Genomic DNA, 25,309 nt, shown 5'->3' with positions numbered 1-25,309 from the left:
CCCATCAACCCCCCCCCCCCCCCTAAATCCGCTCCTGCACATAAGCATCAATTTTATGATGTAGCGAGCCGGTCAGGTACGAAATCAAATAAGTTAATTATGAACTAATTTGTAGGCTTTGTATCAATCAAAGAATGTGAACAAAAAATCGCTACAAAAATATTGTTCAACCGATACACATAGTCAAACTTGATAAATGATAAACTTGTCGTTGCAATTTAAACATGTTGTTTCATAACACCTAATTTGAAATTTTTTTTGGTATGAAAACTCCAAGTCATTAACCTTTGGGAGCATAAAATGAAGGAAAAAACTTTTTCGCAGTGGCTGTTATATTCTTTTCCGCTCTTCCTTCGATAATATCCCGCTGGTAATACATACATCCTGTTCGCAGGCTCGTTGTTCCACCCATCCGTGACATAGGCACTCATTTCATAGAACTGGTAAGTTGGCACTATTTTCAGACTGTAATCTTTGTACTTTTTACCGGAGTAGTGTAATATCGGGATTTCAACTCCAACTCGCACGTCATAATTGCCGAACATGGGACGGTAGTTGACCTTTATAGGGTTGAACGCACATTCGTCTTCGGGCACCCCAGGAAAAGTTCCGTCCTCGTTGAAAACTGGAAGAATATGTCGCATTTATAATCCCACACAAATTAAAAGACAAAAGCTGAAAAAATAGCCCCCGACCAAACTCATAAAATTAATGGCCCCTGCAAGCTAAAAACGCAAGAAAATTTAATCATGAAAATTACCAGAACTTTTAAAACAGCAAAGAAATAATACCAAAAACGCCTGGTTGATGGCCCAAAAAAACACTGCATCGAGTGGGCATCTCGACAACATCAAGAGCATTTTCATCGATGCCTGCAGTTGACATCAGTTGAAGAGCAGTTTGACTTAAATTTTGTCATCAACAAGATGATTTTCAAAAAACTGATTATCTACAAAAAATAACGAGTCAAATTGAGTGATTCTTGCTGGCAAATTTAAGTGTTTTCGTATCCACATTTTGTGCATGCGCTAAAACAAGAATGGCACTGAAAAAAATTAACAACGCTGATTTGCAGAATAAGTATGCTCGCTAATCTCCAAACGAAAATAATGGCATCCAAATTCGTAAATTAATGAGATATTTATCGGTAAATAACTCAAGCAATAGATAAATTTCGGTATTTTTCTATTGATCAGGACATCATACAACATTTTTAGCATCAAATTGCGACCAAATTGATTTTTCGAGGTCTCTTAAAGCACTAAAAAGACACTAAAAAATTCTGCGCCCAAAAAATACCCAACCCCTCAAAATTGCGATACCCAAATATAAACTATTTAAAAAATATATTTTAAAAATCGTAGAATTACTTTAAAACGGAATAAAGTCTTAAAATAAAAAAGAAACAATTAAAAAAGTGTTATGGAAAAGAACATTTTGAAAATTTTGGAAAAAAATTTGAAAAATGGAACCAAAAAATGCTGTTTTCGGCCGCTTTTTGGAAAAATTTGACAAAAATTGCGTTTTTTCAGCGCGAGCACTCTTTCAAAATTAGTATATATTGGCATCTTTAGAAAAAGTTTTAGTGTAGGCCGGCCAAAAATAGATGTCTTAAAACAATATCAACAGTGGGACGATCCTTTGGTTACGGAGGGGGTTGAATCCCTGAGAAAAAAGGCACCCATCAACCCCCCCCCCCCTAAATCCGCTCCTGCACATAAGCATCAATTTTATGATGTAGCGAGCCGGTCAGGTACGAAATCAAATAAGTTAATTATGAACTAATTTGTAGGCTTTGTATCAATCAAAGAATGTGAACAAAAAATCGCTACAAAAATATTGTTCAACCGATACACATAGTCAAACTTGATAAATGATAAACTTGTCGTTGCAATTTAAACATGTTGTTTCATAACACCTAATTTGAAATTTTTTTTGGTATGAAAACTCCAAGTCATTAACCTTTGGGAGCATAAAATGAAGGAAAAAACTTTTTCGCAGTGGCTGTTATATTCTTTTCCGCTCTTCCTTCGATAATATCCCGCTGGTAATACATACATCCTGTTCGCAGGCTCGTTGTTCCACCCATCCGTGACATAGGCACTCATTTCATAGAACTGGTAAGTTGGCACTATTTTCAGACTGTAATCTTTGTACTTTTTACCGGAGTAGTGTAATATCGGGATTTCAACTCCAACTCGCACGTCATAATTGCCGAACATGGGACGGTAGTTGACCTTTATAGGGTTGAACGCACATTCGTCTTCGGGCACCCCAGGAAAAGTTCCGTCCTCGTTGAAAACTGGAAGAATATATCGCATTTATAATCCCACACAAATTAAAAGACAAAAGCTGAAAAAATAGCCCCCGACCAAACTCATAAAATTAATGGCCCCTGCAAGCTAAAAACGCAAGAAAATTTAATCATGAAAATTACCAGAACTTTAAAAACAGCAAAGAAATAACACCAAAAACGCCTGGTTGATGGCCCAAAAAAACACTGCATCGAGTGGGCATCTCGACAACATCAAGAGCATTTTCATCGATGCCTGCAGTTGACATCAGTTGAAGAGCAGTTTGACTTAAATTTTGTCATCAACAAGATGATTTTCAAAAAACTGATTATCTACAAAAAATAACGAGTCAAATTGAGTGATTCTTGCTGGCAAATTTAAGTGTTTTCGTATCCACATTTTGTGCATGCGCTAAAACAAGAATGGCACTGAAAAAAATTAACAACGCTGATTTGCAGAATAAGTATGCTCGCTAATCTCCAAACGAAAATAATGGCATCCAAATTCGTAAATTAATGAGATATTTATCGGTAAATAACTCAAGCAATAGATAAATTTCGGTATTTTTCTATTGATCAGGACATCATACAACATTTTTAGCATCTATCCGTTTTTGGTACAAAACGGCGCAAGCTAGCCACAAGAACCGGTCGGTAATGTCCTTGAGACAAATTGCTCTTTTTGGCGGTCAACCTTAATCAAGGCTGAACCAAATTAGAACCAAAAAACAGTTAAAATAGGATGTAACCCCCGTTTTTTGTATATTAATACATGGGCAGGTGGGGGACTCGAACCTACGTCAACTGTTAACCTATATAATCGGCGTTATGGTAGCTTAGGCCACTCGGCCAACTGAGCTTATTTTATATGCATCTATACTTGTTTTATTCTACATTTGCATTGCAACATCCTCCCCCCCTGAAGAAGGAAGAACCGGAGCGAGCTTAACGGTCGGCCGCGTGACTTCACGGGTTGCGGTCCTGACAAGGGCGGATCGGGCGCAACCGTCCTGTCCGTAGTTTAGCTTGACGATTCGGGCGAGAGGGTAGTACCCACGCGGACTATCGGGCTCAATCACCCACACGAGATCGCCTGTTTTAAGAGTGAAGTCAGAATGAGTGTGCCACTTGACACGCTTATTCAGCGAGGGAACATATTCTCGAAGCCAACGAGACCAAATCGCGTCAGCATATGACTGCGCTCGCACGTACCTTTTCTTGTGATCGAAGTGCTCCCCGGGTAAAAGCGAAGGAAAGCTTGTGGCATGTTGTCCAAGCAAAAAATGGTTTGGGGTTAACGCTTCTAACTCACGTGAATCGGTACTAACGGGAGTGATTGGCCTCGAATTCAAAGCCTGTTCAACTAAGCAGAGTGTTGTTCCTAACACCTCTTCAGTGACTCGCCTACTGCCTAGGATATCGTACAGCACGCGCTTCACGCTTCGGACGAGGCGTTCCCAGGAGCCGCCATGATGAGGTGCGCCTGGCGGGTTAAATTTCCAAGTAACACCTTTATGTGCAAAAATGGTCAGAGCCATGCCATTCCAGCTCTTGATGCAGGCAAGTAATTCCTTTTCCGCACCAACGAAGTTCGTGCCATTATCCGACCAGATTGTGCTTGGCGTACCACGGCGCGCAACGAACCGTTCAATGCCCATGACACACGAACTGGTGTCCAGAGATGGTACAATCTCAAGGTGTACAGCCCTGGTGGTGAGGCAAGTAAAAAGAAATCCCCATCTTTTTTCCGTGCTTCTGCGAACCGGAACGTAAAGCGGTCCAAAGTAATCCACACCCGTATGATTGAAGGGTGGTTGCTTGTATCCGAGACGTTCGACCGGTAAATCGGACATAATTGGCTGGATGGTGCTGGCTTTGCGTTTACGGCATGTTACACATTGATTTTCGATAGACCGAAGTAGTCGACGCAACCCAAGTATTGCATATTTCATATTTAAAACGGAGCGCATGTAATCTAATCCTTGATGAAAATGCTTATGGTGGAGGCTGCGGGCCAACAAACGAACTAAGGTATGTCGGGCGTCGAGTATTATTGGGTGCTTAGTATCAAACTCGGTATTCACTAAGCGCACAATCCGTCCGGTGGAACGAATGATTCCAGCGGGACCGATAAATGGCGAGTATGTGGCAATTTTACTACTATTCTTAATAGGTTTGCCAGCGGTGAGTGCTTTTAACTCAACGGGAAAGGATTCCATCTGAGCAAGATGAATCAGTTTGCTTTCTGCAATATCAAGTTCAGTGGGGTCGGTGATTCGTAAGTGTGTACCACGAAAATGCTTATGTGAAGGCAACACCCTCAACATAAAAGCGACTACTCGTTTATATCTTGTAAAGGAACTGAACCTTTCCCAATTGAACCCGTGTTCGGGATGTTTGATTGATGTGACATCGGTGACGAAGGATGATGATGTCTCCAAGCAATTATCAACATCACAAGTAGGACCCTTCAAACGAATTTTATTGATTACACGTTCGTCGGGTATAAACGGCCAATCAGTAGTCCTGAGAATGCTCGGACCAATAACCCAACTGCTATCCTTGAGGGCTTCCGAAGAAATCCCCCGCGTACCGGTATCAGCTGGATTATCGCCGCTCAGAACATGGTGCCATTCATCAATAGTGGTCGACTCGAGGATTTCGCCGACACGATTAGCGACGAATACAGGTAATTTTTCAGTGGAGTTTAGCCACTGCAAAACTGTTGTACTATCTGTCCACATAAAGACATGATTAATAGAGACGGTAAGGGCCGTCAGTACATCATCTTTTAGTCGTGTGGCGAGCAGAGCAGCTTGAAGCTCTGCTTCGGTATAGATAGCGCTTTCATGGGCGCAACGCGAGCTTTACCAAAGATGAAGGATATTTGAGTTTTATGCGATCTCGCGAGTCGCGCACGCAAAAATCCAACAGCACAGAAAATCTCCTGCGAGCTATCACCGAACATGTGGAGCTCAATTTGATCCACAGGCTCCGTGAAGTAACAACGGGGAATAGTCAATTGCCCTAAGAGAGGGAGACCGGAGTGCCACTCGAGAAACTTATCTCTTATGTCTTCTGGCAATTCGTCGTCCCAACTTTGACCACTGATTTTCCAAATATCTTTAAGTAAAAGACGGGCCCTAACTGTGTATGGAGCTACTAACCCAACAGGGTCAAACACAGAATAGACGAAACTCAAGACGGTTCGTTGAGTTATTGCTTTATCGAGAGGACGATCCACGCCTCTGCTAACAACCAATGTGTCTTTCACATGGTCCCACTTAAGACCTAAGACGTGTGATGATTGTTCGGCACCGTTACAAATTTCCTTGATGGGTGAAAACGAGGTTTCGGATTCCTCGGGGTTCATTGCTGAAGTGACTTCATCAGCATTACTGACAAATTTAGTCAAATTAAATCCTCCTAATTTTAGTAAGGAAACCAAATCGCGACTAGTTTTAATTGCTTGGGTAACGTTCTCGAATGAATCCAAGTAATCGTCCATGTAAAATTTTTCATTTACGACTGAGGCGGCCTCAGGGTATGTGGACATATTATCAGTTGCTGTTTTTCGCAACGCGAAATTGGCGCACGTAGGCGAATCCCGTGCGCCGAATATATGGCGAGTGTACTGATGAACTACCACATCGGAAGTGGTATCCTCCCGCCACAAAAAACGGAGCGAAATTTGATCGCGGGCAAGGACTCCTACCTGGAGGAACATACCCTCTATATCCGCGGAGACGGCGTACTTGTGTTGACGGAATCGCAAAAGCACAAAAACTAAATTTTGGAGTAGGTCAGGACCCACCAATAAGGACTTATTTAAGGATGTGCCGTGAAACTTAGAAGCCCCCATTAAGGACTCGGCGCACCTTACCCGGCTTATTCGTATTTACGACGGGATGGTGCGGAAGATACCACTCGCGATCGGAACGCTTACGTGGATCATGCGGTTCGACGGTAACGACATAGCCTTTCTTAATGTCCTCTCTAATGGTTTCCGCGTATCTTTCGTGCAGCTCAGGGTCTTTACTTAACCTTCTCTCCAATAATTTAAATTGGGCGAGTGACGAGTAATAATTGTTTGGTAGACTGACATTACTATCAATCCAAAGCATAGGCACAATGTATCTTTCGCCATTGTGAACGGTTTCAGAATTGAGGCTGGATAAAGCATGTTTATCCGCGGCGGAACGGGCATCGACTTGTTTGAAAGCACCATACGATTCCAACTCGTACCAGGATTTTATCTGGTCGGTCAGAGAAGAATCTTCAACAACACACTTGAAACACGAAGTAGTAGAATTACCGGACGGCGGCAACGGACCACTTAAGACCCAACCTATCGGTAGGCGAACGGAACACGGTGAGTTTTTATCATCTCCCAAGATGAGCTCAAGGGGTCTAACGGCGTGGTAGTAGTCTTGTCCGATAATAACTTCAACGTCCTCATAAGTATATTGAATGGGCTTAATAGGTGCTAATTGTGGATATTTATTCTGCAAATCAGCAATATTGATTAATTCGGAACCAGTCCGAATATTGTCTTTAACATATGCACAGAGAGAAAATACGAAATCACTATTATTCGGCTCGGAGGAAACTGTAAACTTGACCCTCTGAGTCTCAACAACGGTGGTTGAATTGAAACCACTAATTGACAAGTTAACGGGCTCCCCTACTAAGCCGAGACGGTTTACGAGTGACGAAGACACCCAGGAGTGAGTCGATGCACTATCACAAAGAACCAACGTCAGGAGACTGGTTACATCCGAGGATACACCAAGTGTTGCAATTGGCAACAACCCTTTAGAAGATTCAATGTCATGTACATCACTAACAGCGGCATGGGTGGAAGTGTTTGTATTCTCCTTGGATTTGTTTGTTCCAGCCTTATTCGAGACATTTGAATTTTCCTTCCGAGGAAATATTCTTTCGGCTCCATGGAGCAAGACATTATGTGTGCTATCACACTCTGGCTTCGGGCACTTTTTTGCTCTAGAACATTGCCGGAAACTATGATTGCCATTGAGACAAGCGAAGCAAAGTTTCTGTTCAGCTACGTATTTTGCTCGCTGAGTAGCATTCTTTTCCTTAAAAACAGCACAATTCCACAATGCATGACTACCCTTACACAAAACGCACGGCGGAAACTTAGACTTATCCTGAGCCTTACTAGTTACCTGGCTATTGGCTGCAAAAACTTTGGTTGTTTTTGGTTTAACCGGTTCCTCGTTTTTTGCCTTAGAGTTGAGTAAACGTAATCTTTCATGCCCCTCGGCCTTTTCTTTCAACTAGTTGTTAAAGTCTAAGAGTGTTGGTCGCTGCCACTTATGTCTAACAGTATGCATTGACCAAGCCTCCTTGAGGTTAGGCGGAAGTTTACTAACAGCTTGGTTTAACAGGTTAACACTCTTTAGATCATCGTTGAAAGACAATGATTTGAAAACTGCTACGAGGCCAGATATGGCAGAGGAGAAACTAATCACATTTTCCGAATTGTGCATCTTAAGTGGAGGAAAAGTATTCAGCTTATCAAGATGCGCACCAACAATGGCATGTGGTTGCCCAAACTTCCGTTGCAAGGTGGCTAGTGCATCCTTGTACATAACGCCACTATAACTAAACTCCGTAATTGCTGTTTTTGCTTTGCCTGTGACGAGCGTTTTTAAGTATGTCAGTTTCGTATCATCGGTGAGAACAGCGGAATCAACGGTGGACTTAAACTGACCAAACCATTCGTGCCAGTTTAACGGGTTGCCGTCAAACTGGGCTAACTTCCATTCAGGAAGATGATCTTTGCGGCTATGCATCAATAATTCCGCCAATTCACGAGCGGAGAGAGGTCGATCCGATGAACAACCTTGGTTCGGATAAGCAGAAGACGGTGCGTAGTCTTCGTTGACTGGCTGATAACCAGTATTAGTATGATTGACGAAATGCGGAACATGTTGTGGATGAACTGGGGGAGTATTAAAATACACAGTCCCACCACTAGTATAAGGAGCGGCGGTGTTACACGATGGGACAACAGTTGTCACATTAGAAAAAATGTTTCCAGCATTACAACACTGAGCAGGCGTGACGATTGGAGTTGTTGCAGCCAATCGCCATAAGTTTGCATCACTTGTGTAGTAATCGTTGATACTAGGTGACACAGTATGCGGAACAAAGGGAAGATTATGTTGCGTCTGGACTGGCGCTGCATGGCATTTAGGTGCCGAAAAAAAAACCGGCGTTGGGTTTACTCCAGAAGATGAGAAGCCACAACCAGCAAACGCAGGCGACAAAGAAACAAAACCAGAACCGGGTTGGGCCGGTAACTTTGGGACAGGTAATGATTCCGGTTGTGCGATGGCAAAACTACCATTAGTTGTGTTTGAACTCATGGTCTGTAAAGGAACAGCAGACGGTGGTGGTAACACGTGTGCACTAGAATGCATATTGTTAATTGGGAATGGAACAGAGGCTGGAAATGAAACAGAAGCTTGCAATGGCAAAAGGCTTGCACTGCCAAATTGAGGCATAGCCCGATGTCCATAACTATGGATTCCAGGGTCACTCAATGCTGTGTGCTCATGGTTATGACTATTACTGGTGTGAATTGCATGAGCAAGGAGGGCGGAAGTCGTCGGTCCTGACGAAATGGGTACATGAGTGAAGGCCTGCAAACCTGGCGCACTAGCAACGTCGGGAGGTGCTTGTGAACTAACAGAGTCTACCCAATCATTAGTTCGATCGGTTGCTACCTTTGAAATAGGTTGACTTACTCCTGTCAAGTTACTTTCCGCTACCTTCTCGCTAACCTCAGATGAACTGTCCTCAAGTTCAAACGCTTTCAATTCCATTTCAATTAGTTGCTGTTTATGATTTTCAGCCAATTGCTCTAGTTCCAGCTGACTTTGTTCGAACTTAAGGCGGTTCTCTTGCTCTTTAAGTCTTAAAGATACTTGATACTGCCTTTCCAGCTCCTCATGGCGTCGTTTTACTAAAGCTAACTCATGCCGTTTTTCACTTGATGACATAGTGCGAACAGTCGACGTATGACGAGTGGAAGCAGATTTATCAGACTTATGTGAGTCAAGCTTTCTACTATCCTTAGACTTATTAGAGACCTTAGACCTGTTTTCAGATATTCGTGCTGCTGAATCACTTGTTTTGTGCGAGCGTGAGGATGTCTCAGACCTAGTTTGTTGTAAAGATCCCTTGCTCCCTGTAATGCCGGCTGCAGGAAATGACGAAGGTTCAAGGCTCATCTTGTAACTCTGAGCTTCGTGCATTACTTTATCGTTCATTTCGGTTACTTTCTTAAGCCAAAGTTCTTGCTGAGCAATAATTTTTTCAGGATTTTCCGTTTTTCCCGCTAACCTAATTAATTGCTCATTGACGTCGACAGCTTTTTCCAACGCAATTTTCCATTTGTAAACAGCATTATCAATTTTTGTAGTGCGAATATTATTCTCAATGTACTCAAGTAATAATGAGTGACCTTTAAGCAGCTCATTTTCTAGATTTAGACGGGTTTCGAATAACTTGCGTATCTTACTTTGGAATTTTTCGTCCATGTTTTTCACAAATTGACAATATTCTACGGATGCTCACTTATAGAAAACAATCAATAAAATGAGATACTGTTTTGGTACGTAATTAAATTTGCATTAGTAAATCAACATTAGCTTACAAGACGGGGGAACTTGACGTCTCAAAGCTTCTACCTGAAGCCTATTTCTTATAGCTTTCCGGGCTTTGAGGGGTAAGCGGTTTCGCTTCTTACGTGTCTTAAGGATATTAAGATTAGCGCTATAACGCCTCAGAAGGAGGAGAGTCTTTAACTCAAGGGAAGGAGGCTGGTGAAGCTATTTGTACTTCTCAATTAGTACCTGGTCCTTAGCCTTACGCTTAGAGTTAAAGTCTTTAACGACGTTGAGAACGAGAATACCTGTTGAAACTAAACTTTCCTCTATATCCTCGGTTCCGTTCCGTCTACAGTATACGATCGCACAAATGTTTGTCCTATACCTTAATAACAAATTGACAAGTTGCTCACTACTCAGCTAGCGGTTATTGTTGCTGCGGTGCATACTTATCGAGTTATTAATGGCGTCGTGCCAAATTACAAGGTCGTTACGGTGCGACAAGTAATGATGAAGGTAGTACTGTATTGTTTTCTGAGAGTCCCTAGCGTTAAAGTTCAAACTTAAACCTGGCTTTGTAAAGCAAGTATCTTTGACGCGCTTCTGGGACGGAGCGGGAAGTTTTCGGAGCGCGTGATCCAAATAACTAGCTCCTAGAATGAATACCATACACTTAGGGGACCTATGCGACGGCTTCGTTACGCTTAAGTACCAATGGGGTTGGAAAATTAAGTAGGTCGGTTGAACTCCAACAACACACACGGAGTAAACCTGAGGATGAAAGAATTCAACTTAACTCACTTAATATCACCCTACCTGACCACTTATCTTTACTGTCACGCAACGAAGTCAATAATGGGACGGGCTGAAACGGCTTTGTTTTATTTGAAGCGCACTGGCTTTCAATTTCACCAATGGTGGGTGGGGTATCAGGCAAATTGGTTAAGTTCCAACAACACACGCGGAAGAAACCTGAGGATGAAAAAACTCAACTTAATTTGCCTGATATTTCGCTACCAGACCACTTAACATAGGGTTGTTGTCATCTTACAGCACAATTTTGCAGAACTCTGCAGACGTTTTGAGGATTTTTTTTGGGCAATTTTTTACTTTTTTCACAAAATTTTTCAGAAAATTTTGGTCAGCAGGTTTGAGTCATAAACCAATCCAAAAACTAGTCCAGTACCTCTTGTCTATGTTCCGATTTCACTGATTAATATTCCGTTCACATATATCCAAAAAATTTTGGTATCGAGAAAAAATGTCAAGTCAGTTTGTCTATGTACCGACTGTAAGATATTTCAGTTCAACGGAACTGTCCAAAAAGTTTGGGTATTGAGAAAAATTACCGAGGGCTAGCTTGCGGGAAAATTTCTGGCATATATGACATCGTATATAAATTTAAAGCACGAATGGAGAGTTTTAAAAGTTTGTCGAGTCTTAGTTTTGAAGATTGGGCGGTCACCGGTCTTACACGACACAGACGCTCTCTGCAATCCGCAAGAGACCCTCTGCAATCCGCAACAGACCCTCTGCAATCCGCAACAGACACTCTGCAACCTGCAACCGACACTCTGCAATCCGCAACAGATGCTCTGCAATCCGCCACAGACACTCTGCAATCTGCAACCGACACTCTGCAATCCGCTACAGACACTCTGCAATCTGCAACAGATGCTCTGCAATCTGCAACAGATGCTCTGCAATCCGCCACAGACCCTCTGCAATCTGCAACCGACACTCTGCAATCCGCTACAGACACTCTGCAATCCGCAACAGATGCTCTGCAATCCGCCACAGACCCTCTGCAATCCGCTACAGACACTCTGCAATCAGCAACAGATGCTCTGCAATCCGCTACAGACCCTCTGCAATCCGCTACAGGCACTTGTGTCCCTTGTGTCGACCGACGTCGTGTCGTGGTCGGTCCCTTGTCGAGAAAAGAAAGATCTTGATGTCCCTTGTGCCGACCGACTTCGTGTCGTGGTCGATCCCTTGTCGAGAAAAGAAAGACCTCGATGTCCCTTGTGTCGACCGACTTCGTGTCGTGGTCGGTCCCTTGTCGAGAAAAGAAAGACCTCGATGTCCCTTGTGGGGCGCCAAAAATATGCCCGCTCAATCTCCGTAATTTGGCAAAACTATGAAGTCGAATGCTTTGAATTATAAAGAGTATTTATCGGCAAAAAATCTCGGAAAACTCAATACTTTATCATAATTTTGGTCAAGCATAACATCATATAACTTCAATTCTGAACTGTCCGTATTTTGTACAAATCGGCGCAAGCTAGCCACAAGAACCGGTCGGTAATGTCCTTGAGACAAATTGCTCTTTTTGGTGGTCAACCTTAATCAAGGCTGAACCGAATTAGAACCAAAAAACAGTTAAAATAGGATGTAACCCCCGTTTTTAGTATATTAATACATGGGCAGGTGGGGGACTCAACCTACGTCAACTGTTATTTCACACATATAATCGGCGTTAGCTTACTTTGTCTTAGTCCCCTTGGCCAACTGTGCTTATTTTACATGCATCTATACTCGTTTTATTCTATACTCTTGTTTTGCATTGCAACAGTGTCCGAGAGCAGAAAAAAATATATTGACTTTTGGTGGCTTATACAATTAATAGAATCGTCAAAAATGACACAAAAATGAATAAATTATGCCTGAATTGAATAATTTCTTTGGGTTTTTTTATTTAACTTTTTTCTAAATCTTGATTAAATTACTCAAATTATCCATCAAATATAAGTTTCTCTGGTAATATTGACAATTCTTACACTTAATTTACCGATTAGCTAGCGTGAGTTATTCTCTTTTTCTGCTCTTGGACCATTCTGCTTATTGACTGGCCACCGTCGACATGTTTTAATGCAAAGGCGAGGTTGCAACTTTGCAAACACAAGCGAAAAAGCAGCAAAGAGTCAGAACCTTGAGAATGCACAAAAAAATTAGCGTAATAATTTGAAATGTAATAAACTACGGGCAACGACACAAACTTTGCATGTAGAAAATTCGAAAGTATCATACCAAATTAAGTAGAAATTATGCATTCGAAAATCCCCAAAGTATAATGAATCCAAAGTATAAAGAATAGGAAGATTTCTTAAATCGGATTTTGATTATTACACTGTTGTAATAAACAAGTAGCTTTTTTCGGCTCAATTGCGGAATTAAGAAAACAACAACTATTATTACTAATCAACTGTCAAAGCACAGGTTATAATACTGCTCATGCATCCTACTGATTCGAAATTACGATCAAAGCATCAAATAAGAGCGGCGCTTTTCTTTGCGGCTAAGGTAGCATTAACTCATCTTGAGGTTTTTGAAAAAGTTCTTGAGAATATCCAAGGGTCATTAGACAGGACAGTTAATTACAATCAGGCAAATCTTTTGCGACGTATAAAACAGGAGTCGTCGTTAGATTCAAAATTTCGTCGGTTAGATGAGCGAAGCAGTGATAACCCGGAGGTGAATATTCACAAAATGAAGCAGCAAGATGGATTAAAAATTGTAAACTGGAGTGTTCGCGCAACGACACACAATTTCTGCTATTCATCAAGATGAGAGTGAACGCCCAGCACCCTGCGTTTGATGTACTGATGAAAATTACCGAGCACGAGAAAGTTCAATACGTGGAAAAAAACCCAACACCAGTTGACGAGCAAATGGACAGAAGAAAAAGAAAAAGACGAAATATTGGTGTTAAACTAAACACAGGAGACGCCCAAGATGTTCCAAGTTTACCAGATATTACTGACGCGACAAGAGACCAGGAATAGAGTGACAACACGATGAGTTCAAAGGCAGTAAAGAACGCTACCATGAGAATTTCGAGTAAACAAACAATGTTTTACTTTTTCGCAGTTCCTGAAAAGATCTGAAAAACGGGTTATTCCGGCTTACAATATGTGGCATTGATACTGAAGTAAATATAATTTCGCAAATATTATGACTGAAATTACTTTTCGATGCAAAAGAAAGACATTGTTGCTGGGAAAGTATTTTTCTTCGAACAATATTTGAGCTGATTTGGACTTATGGCACTCTTACGGTTTCAGACAGAAATTGATAAGACCTTCTGGAAAATTTCAATAATTGAGCTTGTAGCAAGAGGACAAAAACTTAAAACAGGGGGTTTAACCTTAGCTTGGTATAACCTTTTGTAAGTTTTTGATCAAAAACTTAATAGAAAGCAAGCAAAGGTTGTACCTTTTGACTACATTTTCCTTTTTACTGTACATCTTTTTTCTTATTTAAAAAGCTCTTCACTGATTGATTTTCACTTTCTATAAAAGTTATATCACTAGTATTCGGGAGACAACGGAGTACAATGGATTACAACAGATTTGAGAGAAAAGGTTACTGATGAAGCAAAAGCACTTTGTGTAACAGTGCGATAAGTATTAGCCATAAGTATTACGAAGAGTAGTATCTGAAAGTTGTAAGAAATGAGACAAATTCAGGTTATCAAAAAAAATCAAGTGGCTCACCTTGTTCAAAGTATCGTGTATTTGAAGTAACGGCCCAGTCATCAATAACCAGAAACAAGTCCATTGTATTGTAATTTACGAGGAAATTGCTAAGGAAATAACTATTGGTGATTAAAATCCTACAGCCATCGCCTTTGGTTAGATTATCTATCAAATCCTCATATGCATCGCTCATGCAGGACAAAATTTTAAATGAAACTTCTTGACTGAAAATTGTAGTATTCTGCTCCAATCTACCCTTTTGGTCACATAGCAGAACAATAAAAGTACTATGTCCGCTACACCTGGATTTGATCAAGTGGCATACTTCTGTGACTGATGCATTCAAAAGAGATCTAGTTAAGTCGAAATATAAGTTTTTACTGTATCCAGCTGGATGTCTGCTTAGATTGAACATTTTCAAAACTATCTAAAATTGATGAGAACTTCAAAAACATTAAATGATACACTTTTGCGTGGAAGAGATAGCTCAATAGGTACTTGCGACATGTTTATAACCGCTTGAAAGTAGTTTTAATGATTCAACGAATGTGGAACGCCAAACTTTACAATATCAAGGCTCAAAAATTACATTCAGAGTGAAAAAAGAATCAATAAAACTGAAGCATATAAAGCGAATATTAAAAGAAAGAAGCTATTAATACAATATTAAGATGCTGCGGAGAACAGTTTTTGCTATTCAGATACAAGGCTAGAGCACCAACCCTGCTAACTCGCTTTCCTCGATGAGGTAATGGTCGCCCAAACAAAAATTTGCCAATAAAAATAAATTTCGATTTTTCTTTTTCATAACTTTTCTCGATAATCATACAAAATAAACTTCACTCATTCAATTGATTGCGTGCTAGGAACACATAAACCATCAACTTGCGTTTGCTGACGTCTTTTGCAGCGTTTTACCGTTTTTGCTGGGGGGGGGAGAGATAGCTCAACTGGTCGTTACGGGTGGGGGGATTCCTCAATTGATCCGTTACATGGGTGTGACATTCGACCAGAATGGCCAAAATGCAGTCTCTGCAGAATTCGGTATTTTAGCAGCAAGCCTTCCGAGTTGGCGATTTAGAACGGATAAGGACGTTATTTGAACGATTAGCCAAACGGTGAAGGCTAGAAGATTCTGGAATTCTAATTTTTAAAAATTCGAATTATGACGTCATATTTCTGAGAAACGTCAGAGACGGCCATTTTAGCTAAAATAGCAGAAAGAAACAGAACAACTTTTATCTGCGATTACGAACAGTACGAAATCGAGACTAAAAAAAAACAACAACGAACTACCGAACAGCAGAGGACGTTCCGAGTTGCAACTATTGTGCTGTTACAATAGTTGCAAGGCCGTTGCGAGCAACGGTGAAGGGTAAAACCCAGCCTTCCGAGTTATTGTGAACTGGATATTAAGAAGCTTGATTCACCGGATTCAAGAATCCGGAAGGGTCTCGGGACGTGGACTTTTATGAACTTATATTGAATTTTAGCATCCGTCATGTCCTGACTTGAATTTAATTAAGATCTTAATTCGTTTTGACAAGAATGAGGAGCTAGAAGTAGGGGGGAAAGGGTTGATCCATCTTCGATGGAGATGATGATTTTTATCTACTGAACAAAAACAATAGTAATATAATAAGTAGTAGCCCTGTTTTTAGGAGTGACCTCGTGGTCTGGGGATACTGAGACCCAGCCATGAGCTCACTATTTTTGCATGCAATCTAGTTAATTTGAGCGTTCTGGTCGAAGCCGGAGAACAGTAACGTTTTTGTCAGCCTGATGTAAGAAAGACCACCGAAAAGTACTGGCTTGGTAGAGACGGTGAAAAACATGCAAAGCTCTGTTTAGACGCTAGCCAGTCGTCTTAAGACTTAGTTTTGTTATCCGTCGATATGTATCTTCCGGGCGAATGTTACATGTATGTTTTTATGGCGCTCCTGGGTGTTATTCTTTTTTAACATCATGACCGGCAGAACCGTTAACGAGCATTCCGCGCCGAGCGGATGCTCACATTAACGCCCTTATTAGGCCTAAACCGCCGGGGCGGAAGGGTAGTTCGGAACGCGGAAGCCTTCCGGATTGCCGTGAATAGTTTTTTAACCTAGTTAAGACCGAAAATTCACGAACCAGGAAGGGTGGGGGGAATCGCGAACCCCTAATCCCCTGAGTGGTTTGTGACCAAAAACACTTAAAGATATAAGCAAAACCAAACAAAAAATAGTATAGTATCCAAGAAAAACAAAAAACATAAAAAATAACCGAAAAAACCAAAAACAGTAAAAAAGTAAAAAATCAGTAGAAATCATCCCCCCAGACAAGATGTGATTCAACCCCCCCGTTTGTTGTTGATAGATATATTGTTGTTACAGGCATTTATATCAGTCAGGATCGTTAAGATCATTTTTGTAGCCCGTTTGTGGGGCTTGTACTGTAGGGTTATTTGAGCATTTAAGCACGTTAATGATAAATTGCGCCCAATCCGGAAGGGTCAGCTGATTTGCGCTCAATTCGGAAGGGTCCGGGGTGAAGACCGATCCGGCAAGCAGTACAGGGAACAACAGGAAGAGGCTCAACGACAACTACAATCGACTGTTGGGTATCGTTAACAAGTTTTGTATCCCTTTTGGTACAAAAAGTAAGATAGTAATCTGTGGGGGGCTCGACAGTGCTGCACTGTAGTGACCCTTCACCGAACTGCGAATATCCGAGTTAAGCACCTTAATTCGGAGATTAAACAAACCCGGAGGGGTATAGTATTACTAATATTATTACTTATATAGCCTATATTAATAGTCTTATATCATTTTTCAGTGAAAAACAACGAAAACAGACCGGTTTTTAGGGTCAAAATAGCGATATTTTGATCCCCCCACAAGTCGCGATTTTTGAGATATCGATATTTTTTGAAACGGAAAAAAGCGCTAAGTTAGTGTGTTACATCGTAACTGCACTACTGTAACAAGTAGAACCGGTTAACTTTAGTTCGGAAGTGGTTGGAACTAGTTTGGTACCAAAAACCAAATTTTCCCAATTTTTGATAGTAAGAAACACTAAAAATTTAGAAAATTTTTTGAAATTTTTGAGGTAGGACAGTAAAAATAGTTGTTCGGACAACGTCCACTAGTGAATCTACAAGTCTTAAAATCCGCTACCCGAAAGCCTTCCGGGTTGCAGAGAAATCGAACATAACGTGTTTGATTTGGTGGATTCATCAATCCGGAGGGGTCCAGGTAGCATAGTTTTTCGCAAATTTTTTCTACAATAGCGTTTTAGATCGGGTCTTTTGCATTGAACTAGAAGAGTATAGGCCTTTTGAGCTCGGATCAATAAATTTTAGGTCGAAAGGACCAGATTTGCGGAAAAAGTTAGGCGGAACCTATAAGAGAGAAAATTTTTTGAGTTCGGAAAAAAGACGTTTTGGTTAATAACTTTGGAACTACTGATCATATCGAGTTGATCTTGGTACCAATAGATCAGAAATTAGCTGAGCTTACTAATAGGATCAGAAATTTTTCGGAAAAGCGAGCGAGAAAATTTTTTCAGATTGTTTTTAGCAAATTACACAAATCCGGAGGGGTACACCCTTCACGTTTTATAAATTTTTCTAAAAAACCCTTATACCCCTACCAAAAGTTGATAGCGATTGAACTAAGTAACTTAAGACAGTTCTAGACAAAAAGGGAGGGCTGAAGGCACAAGACAACCATAATAGAGTCGAAATTAGGCAAGTGATAAGACCCTTCACCGTTAGTGTGAATTGTCAAATAAGTGCCTTAACTTCAATCCGGAGGGGTCTAGGAAAGGATCCTATACCCTTCCCAGTTAATTCAAACAGCATAAGAGCAACGCAGAACGTATCCGGAGGGGTATAAGCTGAAATAAAGAAAACTACAAAAAGCTACTTTGACAGAGCTAAGGGCTCCGAAGTCAGAGGGGTCCGAATCCGGAGGGGTCTACTTTCCACAAAACCGGAGGGGTCCGAATCCGGAAGGGTCTTATAGTCGCTAATTCGGAGGGGTCCAAATCCGGAGGGGTCTACTATTAACTAACTCGGAGGGGTCCCAATCCGGAGGGGTCTATATTCTGACAGTCCGGAAGGGTCCTATTTGTGCCAATCCGGAGGGGTATCATTTTATTAAGGACTTAGGTGAACGAAAGAAAAACTAAAAAGCGAGAGGTATTAGGTTATTAATACAGAGGATAGGTATCAGTGACTGCGCTGGTAACTTGCCTTTCGATAAGAACAAGACTAATACAAAACAAGTCCAAACTCGGATATTCGCGACACTAAGTCTGAATTAAAGAGAACGTGGTTCATTGGTGTGGATTGGACATAATACGTTTTTGGGAAAAGTGACTGCCCTGAGGACTTTAGTAGGTCTAGCTCGGGCAGTCCGAAGGCAGATAGGTAACACAGTACTCGGTGGGTGCAATAGACGCCCACTTGAGAAAATTGCTGCCTTCAAAGTTTTGTCTGTTTGGTGCAGCACCAAGCAGGGAAAGCTTTTTCTTTAAAAGACAGGTTCGACTATTGTACTGCGACTGACTAAGAGTACAAGACACATACGTTTTTTTTATATATACATTCATATTGTGTCAATATATATTTTTTTTGTCTTTTGATTTTAAATCAACCTAAACTGTGCTTGATTGGGTAGTGAGTACACTATCTTTTAAATTGACTGATAACATCATATTGTGCTAGTTTCCAGATCTTTGGACCGATAATCGGCTAGTGTGAATAAATTTTATACAAACTGTACTCTGACAACATACAGGGATTCGTGGTCACTATTTAATAGAATCTGGTGAAATTTATTGTGTTGTGTCATTATTATTGTTAATGAAACTATAAGGTCTCTAACAATTGAGTCAAGAGTAGGCATAGGAAAGTGACAAATAAAGAATGAGTTTAGACAAGTCAAGGATACCAAAACGAGGTAATAGCTCTAGGAAATTCATACCTGAAAAGCAAAGAAAAACGATGACCGATCCTTTTGTGGATTGGATCAAGCGAACCCGGTCCGATAAAAAGGGGACGGTTTCAGGCAGAATGGTTGAAACGAGAAGTCAAAAGACCTCAGAAGAGCGAAGAGAACTGTTGGAAGTGGAGGTCAATACGGACCATACCATGAACGACAACCAGGGAGTAAATGGACTGGAAGGGAGAGGCAGAAGGCTGGCGAGTGAATCTACTCCGGTAGAACAAGGCCATGATTTTGCCACTTCCACCGGGACGTTGGATCGAGAGGAGATGTCGGAACTGTCCGACATCTCAACTGAAGTAACGGCAACTAGAAGATCTCCGACAGATAACACTATGATGGCAAGCGGAACTGGAAAACAAACAACCTCATCATCGTTCTCAGAAAGAATGAAGAACACCTTCGGAAACATCTTTCCATTCAGCATGGGAGGAGGAGCAGGAAACGATGGGGAGTCCCAGGAGGAAGAGGATGAAGAGGAGCAAGGGGACTTTGGATCTCAAGTCAGTCTCAATAGTTCGATCCAGGAGAGTGAGGCACACGTCGGAAGAGAGACTAGAACTATGGATAAATTTGGTGTAGTGACAACGATAAGCAAAGAGGCAAACACACCAGGCCAGTCAAAAGACTTCGCGATTAGGACAACTTCAGAGCCACAAACTGGAGAGAGTAGAACCGGAGGGCTAGGCAACGCGTTAGCGGATCCTGAAATAGATAATGATAAAACGTCAAGACAGAGAGTCAAGGCCCGGATCTCTACCAGCACGAAGCTACCTGGGACCGACAGAGTTACACCACCACATGTTACGCCACTCATGGATAACGGGGCGGCACTAGAGGAAGCCTTAAACAACATAGTGGGCAGTTTAGGAGAACAAAATGAACAGATGTCGATAAGGATGAGTGAACTAGAAAGAGCAGTTCACATTGAAAGAGAAAGTCTGCGGGAAGAAATAAACCGCAACAGACAAGAAGTTGACAGAAGCGAAAAACGCTTGAAAGAAAGAACGGACGAACATATGACGAGGAACTTGTCGCGAATGACAAGAGAAGCGGAACAGAGGGAGTTACGCTTAAGAGCCGACATGGAGAAGTTAAGAATTCAGCAAGAGCAGTCTCTTGGGTCTCTTGACACAAAGATAGATGCGATGATGGAGAGGCGAACGCAGGCTATCATGGATAGGTTGGACGGGCTACTAAGCAGCAAGAGTGGACCAAAAGAAGGAGAGCCGAACTCGGGAGGTCCCAGCAGGGAACCGAGGGTGAACTTCAATGAACATCAAAGGAGGAAGACAAATGGATCCACTAGAGGCAGGGGCAGTTCATCAGGCTATGCCACAAGGGGTAATACAGCATGGGGCCCGAACAGTAGAGCAAGTTCAACGGGGAACAGACAAACCTCGAACGAACGACCAACGCAAAGCACACATGCGACCGGGAGAAGCGATTCTGGCAACATGGGGCATACAAGCCCGAGGAGGAGTCACATGGGCCAAGCGGGAAACGCTCATGGTGATTCGGATTGTAGGGATGTACCGCACACAGAGCCTTCGACAAGGTGTGAGGACACTCAGGCGGGACACTCAAGGGATGCTACGGCAATGGCCACAGCATTTGAACCCCTGAACAGGTCTTTGGAGACATTCCTGACGAGGTTATCTAGAACCAATGAACGCAGTGAAAAGTCCAGAAGAGTCTTTAAGAAACCAAGATGCTACAAAGACGAATCTGATGGCTGTATTGATACCTGGATAGAGGTAATGAAGCTGCATTTCGAGGAAGAAGACTTGTCTGAGAGACAGGAATGCAGCGCGCTCACCAGCAACTTAGAAGGGACAGCCCTGAACTGTGTCATGGCCAAGAAACAGTATCAACGTGACACTGCTGAAAAAATCTTCGAAATCTTATTGAACCGTTTCGGATCAGGGGTGCAGGGGCACCAGGCGATGATGCGCTTCGAGAAACGGAGGCAGCGGGAAGATGAAACTATAGACAAGTTTCTCGATGATTTGGAAATGCTGAGAAGACGCAGCCAACCGGATGAGTCAAATCGAAGGATGAACCTGGCCGTAGCCTCAAAATTCATCGATGGTGTGAAAAACGATGAACTTCGTACGATGCTAGCAACGCATTACACACCACTATCAACTAATGCGCCAACACCGGAGGAGTTGAGACTCAAATCGAAAGAGTATCTATTGCTGAAACCTCCTTCGAGATCTGGATATTACAAGAACAATTATGGCAATTTTAACAACGGACCAGCGAACCAAGGGAACAATTGGTACAAACCGAGGGATGATATGGACAAGAGACGTTCTTGTGCTAATTGCAGTTCAACAGACCATCATGTGTCAGCATGCCCAGCTTACAAACAAGGCATGAAAGCAATAGGCTTTAAACTCGAGGACGAAGACGCGTCAGAGTTGGATCATGAGGATTTCATGAGAGGAGTAATTGCGAAATTTGGCCCGAGGTGTTTCTTTTGTAACTTGGAAGGTCATTTTAAATCAGATTGTCCGCAATTCTGGGATGCAGTGGCAGACATCAAGCATCCAAGGCATGAAGAAGCTTTGTCAGGAGTGAAAGCAAGCAAGGCTCGACTTTTGAGCGAAGCAGAGGCACGCAGGAAGGACAAACCTCAAGAGCTGGCGGCAAAGAAAATGCAAGCAGTAACAGAAGAAGCACGTGAACCGGAACCAGCAACTGCGGCCGATGACTTCAAGATCGATTATAAGGCAGCCGCAGCTGTTGAACATAATACTAACAGACAGTGATTTCATACTCACAAACAGAACATGTGCGGTAGCTATCACCGCAGACATGAGTTTTAGGACGGCGCTAGCGGCAGATTTTAAGAGGGAATATAAAAACGTGGAATTCCTTTGGAAGCAAAGACCAGGGATAGGGGGCGTAGCAGCCTTACCCCCGGCGGTGTCGCAAATACCGGGAAAGTACTTATGCTTCCTGGTAACGAGGGCGACAGAGAAGCAACACGTGGACCCAGAAAATCTAGTCTTGTCTTTGACGAGGCTGAGGGACTTCCTTGTGGAAATGGACGTGAAGGAGCTTTCGCTTCCAGTGTACGATCCAAATAGAGGAAGACTGCATCCTCGGGAATTGTACGCGCTTGTACACGTGATATTCTCTGATACGAACATACAAGTATATCTACATAAGAAATATTACTTAAGTATAGGCTGAGTGATGTGCGAGAGGGTGTTAGGCCAAAGACCAAGCTGCATGTAATATGTGATATGTGTGTTATGTTACGTTATGTTATGTTATGTGTTAGGTTATTAAGATCATGGGTAAGTAGGGGTTAGTGACCATGAACAACTAGATGACGATCTTGGGAATAGATCCAAAGTTTGGATTGTCCAATCTTAGGTCGAATTCCAAAATTTTAGAAACCAATTGATTTTAATAAATTTTAGGATAAATATCTTTTTATCTGAACTGTCTTTAAGCAAATTTTAACGATGTATGTTGGGGTGAAATTGACAAGTGTGACATTCGTGATTTCGTTTCTAGATCCTGATTGATCATTTAATTGCTCACTTGAGTCAAAACTTGAAATCGAAATCAAATCAAACTTGGAAAGAACAGTATGGACAATTTCAACCTGGATGAATTGATGGACCTGGCAGAGGCATATGTAGGACCGATGGTAGATGCGATCTATCGTCGGCTGATCGAACGAGACTTCGCTCTGGAGGATCCAGAGGTGGTCATGTTGCTGACCGCCCTGATTAACATCTTGGGGCACGACAACCGTGGGGACCGCCCCACGGAAGTCCTGTTGATGGCAGCATATGGAGAAAGAGGAGTACTAGACCGCCCGAACATGAGAGTGATGAGGTGGAGAAACGGGGCTCTCTCAGGGAGTGACTTGGCGAATGAGCCTGGGTTGGGAAGTTCTAGGACTTACCAACCAGGTGAGATGCCAATGCCCTCCAAGCCCAAACCTGGGCTGACGAGAATGCATCGGGAGATGAACAGCGAGGCGACCTCGTCTGGTTCACCACTGAGAGCAGCTGTGCCACCAAAAGGGGCGAAAGTAACACAGAAGGTTCAGACGAACCAAACCATACAAGATCTGGACGAGATGAATGATCAGTTGAGAAGTACGAAGAAGGAGTTAGACGATATGACGAAGACCATGCTGGCGATGGAGGAAGACCGGGACATGTGGAGAAAGTTGTTTGAAGACTGCAACAAAAAGCAGGGTCAAGAGATCGAACGCTTAAGGCAGGAATACAAAGAGCGATCGGAGCAGGTGGCGTTGACGACGTCCATTGAGAAAGTGATACCTGCAAGGGATATTCCTCGTGGGCAGTCCCCGATGGAACTCTTGACACCTCGAGAAATGAGTCAAACAACGGAGACACGGCTTCCAGCAGAGACGAACCGAGTAACAATCCCGGATCCTAGTGACACCTTGGGTGATCCCGTCGTAGAACAGACAGTGAGAAAACTGATAGAGACCGCTGGACGATTGGTCGCTAACAAGAATGCACCAGGTTCCGGGGTGACTGCACCCTATGGAACGATTGACGATACGGGCAGAGTACAACTCTCCCAGACAATAATCAGACAAGGGATAAGTGACGTGACGCCACTCAGGGGGAGTTCGAAGATCACAGAGAGAAAAGTAAGGAAGATGCCAGCGAAGAAAGTGTCTCGTGTAATGGACGTGCAGAAGAATAATCAATTAAAGTATAATTTCACGGGAGCTCCGGAGACAGATCCGAGAGCCTGCTTCAATCGAGCTACCTGGAGCCCGGCTGTGAACCTGCAGCAACCACCACTCGGGACATCTCACCTGATATTGGGAGACAGCTTAGTCCGAGTGCTAACGAATTTGAGGACCTCATGGGTCACCACGGTGATGGCCTTTGGAGGCGCGACAATTGCCCAATTATACCGGATGGTGGAGCTGATGAATCCCGGGAGGATACCCAGTGTGATGATATTAGTTGGGACGAATGATATCTCCAGAGGATCAGACGAGCAGGAAGCACAGTGGGAATCAATGATGGTGTGTTTGTTCACCACTCTCTGGCAGAAGTTCAGTTGCGCGGTACTGACCGTTTGCACGGTGCCAATGAACGCAAGAAACCTGACAGCATCAGGAAGAAGGCACAACGAGGGAGTCATGAGATGGAACAACATCATAAGAAACCTAGCAAATCGAAATGCCGGAAGAATGATCCTTATGGACATTGAACACGAATTGAGAGCCATGGAGCAAGCCAGACTGACTTCGGATGGCATCCACTTTGACACCATCGAGGGACAAGCTTGGTTGAATCGAGTCTTCCAAGAACGGTTGGACGAGTTAGAAGCAGAACTCTCTGACACAGGAGTACTGAAGGAAGAGGGAACGGTGAATGATACGGTGATCACTACCTTTGTGCCTCCTAACCTGGAAACGCGTTTGGGTACAGTCCCAGCCGCAATAAATTACCGGCAACAAAGCTCCAGCGAATCAGGTCGAAGAACTGACGTGCAGGATCGGTTGGGAGAAGCACCGACGAGGAGGACAATTCATCCTAGGAGAAGGATAGGACCCGTCAACCAACCAAACGAAGGAGTAGCAGGCACGTCCAGATCAGACACTAGATCGGAGACAACGAGTAGCAGTCGAGAAGAGAGACCGAACAGCGGCTCATTGTTATGGTCTAGACCCATGCCGTCTCCCTGGCACATGTACAAAGAAGAACTGATGAAGCTGGACCTGCAGAAAGTAAGCTTCATCGAAGATGCAAGGAGGATGCTAAATGGAGCGACGCTATCCGTCAGCAGATTATACTCAATAACCGGCGTAGACTGGTTGATAGCCGCTAGCATAAATTTCAGCTCCACGACAGCCTTAAGATTTGCTGACTTGGAAGGACTGCCCTCCAA

General features: G+C 42.7%; 2 protein-coding genes across 2 annotated transcripts in view; one reads left to right on the top strand and one right to left on the bottom strand.

The window, feature by feature from the left end:
- LOC134857014 (uncharacterized) overlaps positions 1 to 25,309 on the top strand; it is a 290,454-nt gene that overhangs the window by 148,898 nt on the left and 116,247 nt on the right. The window lies entirely within an intron of this gene.
- The window catches only part of LOC134841703 (endoribonuclease Dicer-like), a gene marked incomplete in the record, with an annotated part of 119,725 nt that overhangs the window by 24,109 nt on the left and 70,307 nt on the right, over positions 1 to 25,309 (bottom strand). The window contains 1 exon segment of the mRNA XM_063857770.1: positions 14,430 to 14,838. Coding sequence (XP_063713840.1) covers positions 14,430 to 14,838 — 409 coding nt within the window.

This window comes from Symsagittifera roscoffensis, chromosome 1 (genome assembly GCF_963678635.1).
Source record: "Symsagittifera roscoffensis chromosome 1, txSymRosc1.1, whole genome shotgun sequence".
Lineage (NCBI taxonomy): Eukaryota > Metazoa > Xenacoelomorpha > Acoela > Convolutidae > Symsagittifera > Symsagittifera roscoffensis.
The sequence above is the reverse complement of the archived record's forward strand: the minus strand, read 5'-3'. Positions and strand labels throughout refer to the sequence as shown.